This window comes from Anabrus simplex, chromosome 1 (assembly GCF_040414725.1).
Source record: "Anabrus simplex isolate iqAnaSimp1 chromosome 1, ASM4041472v1, whole genome shotgun sequence".
Lineage (NCBI taxonomy): Eukaryota > Metazoa > Arthropoda > Insecta > Orthoptera > Tettigoniidae > Anabrus > Anabrus simplex.
In genome coordinates, this window is record NC_090265.1 from 1,179,751,711 (window position 1) to 1,179,764,764 (window position 13,054).

Sequence of the window (13,054 nt, forward strand, 5' to 3'; positions counted from 1 at the left end):
CATTTGGCATACAGTTTGCAATTTTCATTGTACATAACATAGAAGGTGAATATTCTGTACTGTTACCACTAAAACTGCAAGTCTGGTAAGCCTAGGTGCTGTATGCAGAAATCAAAAATAGATTCAGCTAAATTTTTGGTTGTATCGACATGACAGGAAAACAGCTTAACAAAATTTCTTGAAACTTTGTATAGTTCAGGGATAACCAAGGTGTATGCTAGGTTATATCTTATTTCATAACAATATTAATGGGGCCAAAACAGGAAATGTCTTAATTTCTCTGTTCCTTAGATGTATTGAAACCTTTCTGGTGTGGTATACTATGCCACCACATAAGCTAAAGTCAAGTATATCTTTGACAACAGATGTGGCCAATGCCTGTGCAGGATTCAAACGCACGCTTTTCTGATTTTGATTACCGGCATTCTCGGGGTGGTTTATTCAAGTCTAGAAACTTATATCTAGCTTACAGGCTTAAAGATGCGGAGGAATATTCAGGGCGCTGTATGCTACGGCAAATGAAATTCTCCTAAAATGATCAAACTAATATTTAATAGCCTTGGTGATATATAAATGACATAGAAAGAACTATAACTTTAATTCATACATATGTTTATATAGGTCATTAGGACCATATTTCGGAGTACTTGACCTCCCGAAATAAAAACACTCACATGACAAGATTATTTTGAATTAGTTTCAGACAAGTACATCTCCATCAATAATCTAGTAAAGTATTGTAATTACAAATGTATCAGTGAACCCTACATTGCTTTCCCATCAACACTGGTAACAAAAGTTAAACATAAACAAGAATAATAATTGAAGCTATTTGAGTGGTTAAGGCCCACCTACCATTTACACCAAAGAACAAAATAAAATTAAAATGATATGCTAAAATAGAATGAGCCAATCCTTGGGCCCAAGAAACAATGAACCCAGAATCATTACAAGAGTGAAGCCCAGAACTTGCTCGCAACAAACAAAAACACACACATATCACCAAAACAATAAACAACAAAATAATAAAAACAACACAAAATCAACCACTGACTGCGTGTACATTTCTGTCTAGGTCAAGGAAAAACCCGGGCGAATTTACATTGGTTTGCCGGGATTCGAACCATTGATCTTCTGCTGTTATGGCGGGTCACTGAAAACTAAAACCCTAAATACTTTATTTAATAAAGGGCTTCCTATCACCTTCATTCATTAATTAATTACCTGGCCTTATGGCCAGACAATCTCTTAGTATTTAAAACAAACATAAAAGATTTAAATCTCCTTTGTGATTGTATAGTACAAACTCGGTCAAGGAGTGTTTTTCGTACCTTAGCAGTCATGCTCCTTCAGACCCTTGGTCTGGTTTCCCCTTTCCACAGATACTTTTGAAACATCAACTCTGCATGAAATTTTCATACGATACCTTCAACATTTCATTCTATGGAGAACAATGTCTCTTAAATCCCATCTCATGCTAATGTCACCAACAATACATTTGGCAGGATACATAAATCACAACTTGTAATAATATCATTTAAAAGGGACTACCTTGCTATCCAATTCATGCCAACCAGGTCTCAAGACATATAGACCTGGCTTCATAATCTGAGCACACCCAAGGAAACAAATCTCTTAAACTCAAGACACACACACAAAAAAAAATGACCTGCTCTATCTAAATGGAGGCCTTGGATTCAAATCTCAGCATAGAGACAGTACACCACACAGCACATCTCCAGCCATGGACCTTATGCTACAAAATTCCTACCAATTTACATTACAGAATCGAGTGCATTTCTGATCCAACCAACAGGCTTAAAAGGCATGCATTAATGAGACTCTATTTACATGCAATTACTATGCCATTATTTCCCAACACCTTAATCTTTAAACAAACAAAAAAAAAAAGTCAAAAATTCCTATTCTGGAACTTTACTAATACTTTCCCAAAATTTGAACCACACGGTGACTATGAACTAATAATTAAAATTGAGTAATTACAAAGATCCCTTCATGATTTCTGCCAAGTTTAACTAAATTAACCTTCACAAAAGCTTCATATACTAAATCCCTTAATAGGATAAATAGACATCCTAATCTAATAGTGAATTATTTACAAGCTACCCGTTCATAATTACTTATAATGGGATCATATACTTATCTGATTACTGCATTGTGCTTTCCGTTTGAGCCTCAGGAAGGCCCGTGCTGAGAAGACTTAGAAATCCATCATGACGGAGATTGTCGTTGGAAGGGGTCCAGAGCTGAGTTTCCGTCCACTGATACATAATCCAAGCCTGGTTTCGACTGCTGAAAAGCTATTGCATCAACACACAATATTAGCCACACGTTCAAATCACTTCATACCACCCCACGCAATAATATCAAGACAGTTGTCCCGTACTGAGTTTATTCACAGTTATATATGTATTTCGGTGCGGTCTGACTGTTTAAACAGAAATACTTATTTACTTGACTTTCACTAGTTAACTCACACTAGATTCCTTTGTTCTATATTGTCGGCACTGTTTCCAACACTGGTGGCACTCAAACTGAGGCTAATAATCCCATCTCTACATGTCTAAATGAATATTTATATACTTTGGACACTAGCATACAAATATGTTGCGAACCTTTTCTAATTAAATTTTATATATTCGAGCTCAGTATTTCTGCATATTGTTTCATTTACCACTGCACAAAGAAACTGACTCTCGGGACAGGTGACATGGATATAGCACCGTGACTCTTCCAAGACTGAACTGGGGTGCGAGTTTGTCTGTCCTATTTATTAAATCTGGCACAAGATGGCTGACCCTAGAAACCTCCAAGAGAGCATATCAGTCTATTCCACTGATATCACGAATGTCAGTAAGACAGCGTTCAAGAGATAGCTAAGATAATCACGCAATTTTTTATCATATTCAGAAACGAATCTAATTGTACATTTTCATGCAATTGCCCAGAGCATCATCCTTGCATTTGAAGCAATCAGGCGAACTCCCTTACAGGCCATCTGGAACGTATACCGCGTGGTGACGCATCCTTTGTGTGATAATATCAAACTGCGTAATTTACATTTCTTGGGAAAATACAGCACATCCCTTCTGGTCAGTTTTCTACTAAATTCTGAAGATGCATATAGTGGCATTTGTTGTCCTAATTACAGTGTAAATCGAGGTGCAGAACTTAACCTTTTTTCACACTGGACTGGCTAGCCTTAGAAAATTTCTCTGCGGGGTGTTGGCTGTCTATGATTTTCACCCCCACGGCATTATCACGCTGTACGCGCTGGAGACCTGCTCTCTTCTGTTTCTGTCGCACAATTATCTTCATCTCACTCGCTCCTTATGTGAAAATTTCCACGACATCAGTTTTCACGCGTCCTCTCCTCATATCTGCGCGCGCCAAATACAAAACATGTTGAATTAAATTTTAAATATATGTGCCTGGATCACTAATTCATAGCTCTGATATGGCACAGTATCAAGAAACTACACCTTGTGCAAGTTGTGTAATATATAATTTCCGATCTTTTATGTTGTGTGCTTTTAATGTGCAATGAATAATAACAGAGATATTAGAGATTATTAGATTTTTCACGAACTTCCAAATATCTTTGGAAATATTAGTTTTGTCTAAAAAGAGTGCATAACCAGTAATTATAGAAATTCTCATCTCAAACTTTTTTATGTTAAGATGTAAATGTAGATTTTTGTTACTAAGTACATCATGTCGATGTTAAAATATTGTACAGTAGTCACAGTACTGCCAATACTGAACAATACCATTAGTATTGATAATTGCTTCCGATATTTTTTCAGTATTGTTATTTTCTTGACTTGAGTATCGATACCAAAATATTGTATCAAATGTGGTATCGCAACATACGCTTACGTGCAAGTGGTGCGCCATGTTTGTAGGAATGGTGTGACATTGTTAGTCTTCAGCTTTTCTCATTCCCTCATCATCATCATCATCATTGGCTGGGTCTGCTTTCCTCATTCAATGAGAATCGCTATTCAAGAATATTTGTATACTGCAGCAGTCACTCTCGGCTAAGGTCTGGTGTATACGTGAGCCTGTCATCTCAATTTAGTGCTAAACATCGGCACTCGGAAAATTCCGCTTCTGGCTTCATTTATCCTCAGATAGCTTGTGAAGTCTTCTTCATAGGTTCTTTTAAGTTGCATAACTGTAAAGAATAGAAATAAATACTTCAGAATTTTACTCTAATGCAAATTATGCTAAAACAAGGAAATATAAAATTACATTGCTTTTATGGAATAATTTTCAGTACAACATTTTTGCTTTAAATGTGGGTTTATGCTAAATCAAGGTTATGTACTGTGTGTTTTAATCGTACTTGCTATAATAATGCAGATATTCATGAATTTAGATTTTGTATTACTTAGTCTATTAAGGACTAGCATCACTGATTGTGAAATATTGTTCAGTCTTCATGGTTATGTACTAACTGGCGATGGTGACAGTTGTTGTGATTGCTTTTATAAACCACAAAAGTTGATGGTCATTAACTCGTATTGATCAAGAAGATAATGAAGATGACTAATTGAAATGTAAAGAGAAACATGAATCAACCATCAGCGAAGAATGATGTGGGGAAAGGAGTCAGAAGTGGGGTGGAGTTAAAAGACTAGGCCTTGAATACCCCAGTATCACAGAGCTGCAAGAAAGCAAAATGTGATGAGCTATTATGTCCCAAACTTATCAGTAATAATAACTGAATGACTACTGTTGTTAGTTGAGGAGTGTCTGTCTTTTCCACTGTCACTCTTCTGCATTAGATGGTATTACTGCTGCTATTGATAAATTAACTCATTAACATTCAGTACGCAAGAGCTAGTATTAACTAAGTCAATGCTGAAAAGCATGGCTTCCATCTTAACTAAGTTAATTTCAATAACACAGATAGTTTGACCTCACTTTGATTAATGCAACTTGATTCCAATTTTTGTGGTTGCACATGAATTTTGTGTAGGGCAAATTACGAAAAACTGTCGGTATGTTAGGTTCCATGGTTGCTGATTGGAGAGCAAAAGTTTATGCAAGTTGCAATTTCTCATACACTTCTCGCGTGTTGTTCAGTGACAATCAGGACTTGTTTCAAACGTTATGTTATACTGTTTTAAGTATGGCATTTTAAAGTGTTTCACTGAAATTTGCAGGACAAATCTTGAAGAAGGTTTAACATTAATACAGTGTTGACGTTTTTATTTGAACTTCATAACTCACGAGAACATTACCAAAGAAGGAATGTAATTTCAGCAGGAATTTTATATCATAGTTTATGTGTTGTGTTATAGTTTTTAAGTTTAATATATTGTAGCTGTATTACTTAGTCTATTAAGGGCTAGCATCACTGATTGTGAAATATTGTTCAGCCTTCATGGTTATGCACTAACTGGTGATGGTCATTGTCATGATTGCTTTTATAAACCACAAAAGTGCATGGTCATTAACTCCTATTCATCAAGAATATAATGAAGAGGAAAGCGATGCTTTTTCAGACAGTCGTCACATTGATGGGACTTGGGTGCAACATTACACCTCTCCAGTTCAAAGAGTGCCAGACAAGCAACCACACATGAAAGCCAAGATACAGTTGTCTGCAGGAAAGGATTTGGCTATAGTGTTCTGGGACTCAAAAGGTGTTCTGCTAATTGATTTCCTTCAAGAATAAGGGACCATTAATGCTGCCTGTTACTGTGACCTCCTCAAATGAGTTCCAGTTGCCTTCCAGTCAAAAAGGTGCAGTACCCCAATCAGAGATGTTGATTTCGTATGACAACACCAGACCCTACACCACAACAAAAACAACAGAACAAAAATTTGTCAAAGATGCATTGGACTGCCCTTCAACATCCACCCTACAGTCCTGATCTCTCACCATGCAACTTCCACGTGTTCAGGCTGCTCAAAGAAGCTCTTGGTGAACAGCACTTCACAACCAACGAAGAGGTGCAATATTTTGTGCACAGTGGCTGCACATTTGCCCTGTGCTTTTTTTTAAAGTGGCATTAAAAAGATACCTGTTTATTGGAAAAAGTGTATAGGTAAGATGGGCCAATATGTAGAAAAATAAGAAAATACATTTCAGTTAATTTTGACTGATGAAATTTGTATTCCAAAAAACTCGTTTCGGTTTTATCCACCTTAGTAGCTTGTCCTGTACTCCCCTATATGTCAATGTTTGTTATACTTGTCTCAAAATCAATGCTGTATGTCCTGTAGGTGGGGATATTCCTCGAGCTGCTCTTGATCCTGTATCTGACATCTTCCTCATGCTTAACAAGAAACACTGTGATAATCTTGGACGTTGGATGCAACAGGCGATGCAAGAAGAAGGCTTCCCATCTCAGCGGGTGTCTCCTACACAAAAGGAGCATTTTGTCAAGTCAGTTCTCAGGTATATAATATGATTGTGATTATAAATGAATTACTAAGGCACTCAAAGTACCCCATGTTTGAAAACAAAAAAATATGAACTATCCAGTACTGAAATACAAACTCTGAAGAGTTTATGAACTACAGTATTGCAAAATTGATGTTCTATTTAAAATGATTGTGTAAATTATTTTAAAGAGAGAAGTAATGATGATGATGATGATGATGATGATTCCACATGCAGACATTTTTATTTGATGCCATCTTGGCTCCCTGTACATAATTTTCAGCTTTTCATTTTACACTATCAGATGGCAGAGCAAATTGGATCTCTGTTGGGCAATCTATGGCTGAGTTTCAGTTTTGTCAGGTAAACTGTAAATGTGTCATTAGGGATCTTTTATATGCCAACATCATTGAAGAGACTTTACTCCGCCCTTGAACTTGCGATTTTGCTATCTATAGACTGACACTACCACTCATCTGTTGAGGGAGCTTATAAGCAGTTATTTTATCTTTTTTTTTTTTTGCTAGTTGCTTTACGTCGCACCGACACAGATAGGTCTTATGGCGACGATGGGACAGGGAAGGGCTAGGAGTGGGAAGGAAGCGGCCGTGGCCTTAATTAAGGTACAGCCCCAGCATTTGCCTGGTGTGAAAATGGGAAACCACGGAAAACCATCTTCAGGGCTGCCGATAGTGGGGTTCGAACCTACTATCTCCCGAATACTGGATACTGGCCGCACTTAAGCGACTGCAGCTATCGAGCTCGGTGTTATTTTATCTATTTCTTCTTCTCTTCTTCTTCTTCTTCTTCTTCTTCTCCTCCTCCTTCTGCTTCCCCTCGGCTGGCGTCAGCTATTCTGGTTGCCCTCCTCTGGTAGCATCTATCTTAGAACCTCTTCACAGCAACATTGGTATTTTCCAGGTCCTTTCTAACACAGGCTCTCCATCTCATTTTGGATCATCCTAGAATGGGTTGGCCATGTACTACAGCCCTCTCCACTCTTCATCTTCTGTGGTGTTCAATCTGAAGATTGGTTTGTAGCGGCTTTCCATGAACTCTGGTCTGTGGCTAGTCTCTTCAAGTCCAAGTAATTATCACAACCCTTGTCGTGAATGATTTGTTTTATATATCCTAGCTGTGGTCTACCTCTACAGTTCTTTCCTTCCACACTGCCCTCCAGTATTGTGTGCAGAAGACTTTCATGCTTCAGATATGTCTAATCCAATTGTCTCTTTGGTGAGTAAGCATATTCCATAAACATGGCTTCTCTCCAATCCTTTTCAGTGTTTCTTCATTAGTGATTTTGTCCACCCATGGAATTTTAAGTATTTTCCTCTAGCACCATATTTCAAAGGCTACTATATGTTTCTTATCAGCCAAGCTAAAAGTCCTGGTTTCACTAGCATACAACAGTACGCTTCACACATATAGTTTCACAAGACGTTTTCTGAGGTTCATACTAACGTTTTTGCATATAAGAGTTTTGCTTTTTTTGTTGAACACAATTTTTGGCTTGGTCAATGCGCCTGACTATTTCTTTTCTACTTCTTCCATCTGCTGCTGTTTTGCTACCAAGATAAGCGAACTGTACATTTATCAACTGTTCTCCATTTTAAGTACAACAAGAAGGTTCATATTGCTGGCTACAGAGAAGACTTTGGTTTTTATTTTATTGATTTTTATGCTATGTTTGTTGAAGGTAGATTCCATTTCTGCTAATGTAACTCAGATCATCTTTGTTTCCTGCCAGGACTGCGATATTGTCTGTGAACGAAGCATGGTAATTCTTTCTCCTTGAATCTTGAGACCTCCAGTCATTGGCAAATTATCATTTACTTCATCTATTGCTTTTTGGTTGTGTGCATTAAAAAGGATAGGTGAGAGCGAACAACCGTGCCAAACTCCTTGATTAATATTGGCCTCTGTTGTGGAATCTCCACAATGTATAACAGCTATCGCATCTTCATACAATTTCCAAATTGTCATCCTGTCCTTGTACTTGACACCGAGTTCTTTTAACACCATGAATAGTTTATCCCATTCAACCTTATCAAATGTCTTCTCAAGGTCTACAAAAGCAATGAATGTATCAAGATCTTTCCATAGTCATTTCTCTATAATCATCCTTAAAGCTAGGATTGCTTCTCGAGTCCCTATACCCTTCCTAAATCCAAATTGATCTTCTGTCAGTGAAGTTTCTCAATGAGAATGGGACCATTAAATTTGAGGTCAGGCCATTCAAGAGGACAACTATTTAATAAATTTGAACTTCATTGGTGGTTTCCAATATGTGTCACATACATTTTACCTGGCATTTGTTTTCTTCTCAGACATAGTTTTCTCAATTTTTCCTCAGAAACAATAATGCAGCCAACCTAAACTCAATCCTAAATTTAATCAAAGGTACTTTTCCAAGACAATTACACTTTCTCCCGCACCCTTCAGCCCCACCTTAACACGTTCCCTGCGGCAGTGAATTTCGATGACTTAATGTTACGTCGTATCGGCCCACCGGTGACCCGATGCTGCCTTTAGTTATTATCGGTTCGGGTCACCGGTGACCTGACGAATTTGACTTTGTTTACTCCCTAGTATGAAATCCTAAACAATGCAAGTGCACTTGTTGTGTGCGTTATTGTTGAGGAGACATTCCAGCGTATTTACCTGTGCGACAGTGTTCCGATTCAACAATTGCGTGAAACAGAAATGACCCCGGAAATAATTGGGTCACCGGTGGGCCGATCAAAACTAGCAGTATGCCTCGATCCTTTACTTCAATTGGAACACTATGTTGCCATTAGTTAACAGAAATTCGTAACTAGGACGTAGTTACTTACTTCGCAATTCTGGGAAGTTCGCACCGATGGATAAGAGTAACATGTTTCGGGGCACATGGTGACCCGAACAGCACGGAATGTAATATAGGCCCACCCCAGTGCTGTCCTAACCCTCTTTCTTTTCCGTGCCGCCGGTGTGTCAGAATGTGAAAGCTCCATACCTAAAAAAGGACGTGAAATTGCTTGTAAATATTATATACGGAAGATAATAAATATGTCAATAACTACTCCAATAACCTCTATTGGATTTCCTAAGAGCAATTTAGAAAGCAGATATCAGAAGGGTGGTACTCCTTAAACAACAGTCTACGATCTGCGGGCAGCAACACTCCAGGCTTCATTCACCGTAACCGCGCTAAGCGATTCCCGCGTAAAAATATAGGTCAGACAACAATCGGGACTCAGGGTGACCCGAAGCGATATGAATGGAAGATGAAAAAAACTTCCTTCGGGTCACCGGTGGGCCGATCAAAACTAGCAGTATGCCTCGATCCTTTGCTTCAATTGGAACACTATGTTGCCATTAGTTAACGGAAATTCGTAACTAGGACGTAGTTACTTACTTCGCAATTCTGGGAAGTTCGCACCGACGGATAAGAGTAACATGTTTCGGGGCACATGGTGACCCGAACCGCACGGAACGTGTTAAGCCCTCTTCCTAAGCCATATTTCATTTCAATACAAGAACTTACTGATTTCCATGATTATAATTTTTACAACACCCCATTTATACTTTATTCTTTGTTAAAAACCTCTTAGTATGTATATTCCTTGTATTATTAACTATTACCATAATAACATCTCATTTCACTTGTTATTCTTTAAAATAACATTTTCTTAGGATTTCGCCAAAAATGATCTTTGCTCCAATACGGCTGATGATGACCCTAGATGGGTCGAAACTAGTACCGTGTAATTTATAATTTTGTGAATATATTTTAGTATTGAAAAGGTGGAAACGTTTACGTTGTTATTATTATTACTTATATATTGCCCCCTTGACTATTTAAAAATAAGCCAAACACACCTGAGCCAACATTAGACATGATCAGTGAGAACGGGACCGCTAAATTTGAGAAGGTCAGGCCGTTCAAGAGGGCAACTATTTCATAAATTTGAACTTCATTGGTGATTTTCACTATGTCACATACATTTTACCTGGCACTTGTTTTCTTACAAGTAATAAAACTCATTGTAGACCGTATTGGACATCAGATTATGAACATTAAAATAAGAATAATAGTTAACACCATCTTTCCAATACTAATCTTTCCTTATATTTAGGATATAAACATTACAACAGGCGTTGTAAGATGGGACATGTTTCGCTTAACTGTCATAAGCATCATCAGCCGAAATAAATCTTAGCCTAAAGTTAGATCAGGGTCCTGAACCTAGTGTCCTTAAAATATATGGCACCCTAAGAATCAACATTTACATTTAGAAAATCAAATAGGCTTAAAACTAGTGTGAAAAAAACATAGAATGTTACAACATGGCTAAGAGAAAAAACAACACAATTGTGTTGAAACAGAGGTTAAAAACAGAAAGTACAATACAGAGCTGGTAGTGAAATAATTAAAATCATTAGGATATCATTGCTACCAGTCAGTCAATCAGAATGTTCAAACATAAAAGAGTGAAAAATATATAAGTGTGTTCATCATGTCTAAGTGAAAAAAACATGTAATCGTGTTGCCAGAGGTTAAAAACATAAGGTACAACACAGAGCTGGCAGTGTAATAATCAAACTCATTTCTACCAGTCAGTTAATAAGAATGTTCGCACATAACAAAAAGTGAGGATTATATTCTTTTGAATGAAGAAATAATTAAATCCCAATCTTGAATGGATACGCGAGTCGGGCAAGAGAAATCACGTATTGTAGCAGACATGGAGTAGTAACACTTCAAACAGGATTGATCACGCCTGAAGCCGTTTATAAGGTAGAGGCCAATATCCACTTCATCCGAAACAATGGTTAAAGCCGAATAACAGGTGTCTTCATTTTTACTGGGAGTTCAAGACCAAAACGGAATAAGATGCAAATTGCGTGAACTGAAGTCTGAAAAATGGAAAAAGGAAAAAGATGTACTCGGGCCTTGAAAATAGTGTGTTCAAAATGAGAGTCTAAGATCGCTTACCTCTTATGTTGGATTGACTGGAGACATTAGCCGTTCGAGGGGGTCTGTTAAACGTATGGCCGTTGCTGCGTGGGTTGTATCTGTGTGCTTGCTTAGGAGGAGAGTAAATTGGGATGGGAGGGGTAGGCGCAACAATGAGAGTGCTGGAAGCTGGCAGCGGAGTTGTATTATGGGGAGGGGGTAAGGTGGAATCTGTTATGATGACCGGAGGGATATTTAAAGGTTTATAATTGAAGATTTTTATGAAACTGTTATGATTTATATTAAAATTAGTGAGTAACTTGGGGACTTGTTCAATTAATGGGCTGTTGTTCTCAGGGACATCATTCAAATTATTATTTTTAAAATGTTGATCCAAGAAAATGTATGCATTTTCCAATCCACTCATTAAGCTGCTTTTATTTACGTATTTTATAATGTGGAGGTCCTGATGAATTGTAGAATAATTGTGGCCAGAATCCCTCATGTGTTACTCATGGCAGAGTACTTTTTATGCTTCAAGGCATTATAATGTTCCAAGTATCTAGTTCTAAAACTGCAGCAAGTTTTTCCGATATAAGAAAATTCACACTGGGGGCATTTGAGTCTGTAAATACCAGAGTTCGAAAATTTGTCCTGAGAAGTATTTACCAAGTTGGAATTGAAGAATATGTTCCGATTAGTGTTGTGAATTCAGTAGGTGATTCTGATGTTATGCTTCTTAAATGGGTTAGTAATGCTGTATATGGCGAGGTTAGTGAAGGTGAAGCTGGCAGTGTTTATTCTTTTGGGCTTATCTGGAATTAAATTTGTAGTATTTTTTTATTTTATTTTACCAATAATCTTATTGATCAGGTTAGGTTTATACCCGTTTAGTTTTGCAAATTCTTTTGTTTATTCAAACTCTTTTTTTCTGGTTAGAAGGGGATAGTGGAACATTTAATGCTCGATGAACTAAACTGTAGAAAGATGCTTTTGTTGTACCAGCAAAGGACCTACACTGAAATTTTACCACTATGTGATAAATGCAAAAAGTCCAGAATGCTTGTGTATTTCTCAGCATTAAATTTTCCAGTTAAAGAAACTTCAGGGCCTGAACCATGCCATTAAAAAAATGCCCCCAAACCATAACAAATCCTCCAGTGTATTTTTAAGGTCTTTGGCTTGTCAACACCGCGGCCATGGTTTGAATCCCAGCCAGTGCATGTAGGATTTTTGAAATCATTATTATTGGTCTATATATCTGAACTAAGCAGTGACTAGTAATAAAATAATTGCCTTGTATATTTATTCTCATTTTAATGGCATATATTTATAAATGTATTAATTTATTTAAGGGAGCGAGCCAACAAACGTAAGCTGCAAGACATTGTACGTGAATTTTCATTGATCTGTCGAGGACTTCAGGGCTCAGAATATGGCACTCAATCTTCCCCGTTCTTCTAGTAAGTGGTGAGGCACGAGATGTGTGTAGCCTGCTCAAGCTGACTATTGCTTCCATACAAAGTAGCTCAATGTCTGTGATGTTCAAACTAGAAGTCTTTTAGATATTGATACAGATACTCTATTTTCCATTAATATTGTATTGTAGATTAAAATGTGAGTTTTGTTATATTCTTATTATGAAAATAGCTTTATAAACCATGAGATAGAGTACCTAATAGGATTCCTGTGAA

The 13,054-nt window shown here is 37.4% G+C and overlaps 1 protein-coding gene across 1 annotated transcript in view; it reads left to right on the forward strand.

The window, feature by feature from the left end:
* Positions 1–12,833, forward strand: part of cdm (importin-13-like protein cdm) — a 168,834-nt gene extending 156,001 nt beyond the window's left edge. The window contains exons 17-18 of the mRNA XM_068228660.1: positions 6,259–6,433; positions 12,716–12,833. Coding sequence (XP_068084761.1) covers positions 6,259–6,433; positions 12,716–12,824 — 284 coding nt within the window. The 3' untranslated portion in view covers positions 12,825–12,833. The remainder of the gene's footprint in view (positions 1–6,258; positions 6,434–12,715) is intronic.
* Positions 12,834–13,054: the final 221 nt, after the last annotated feature.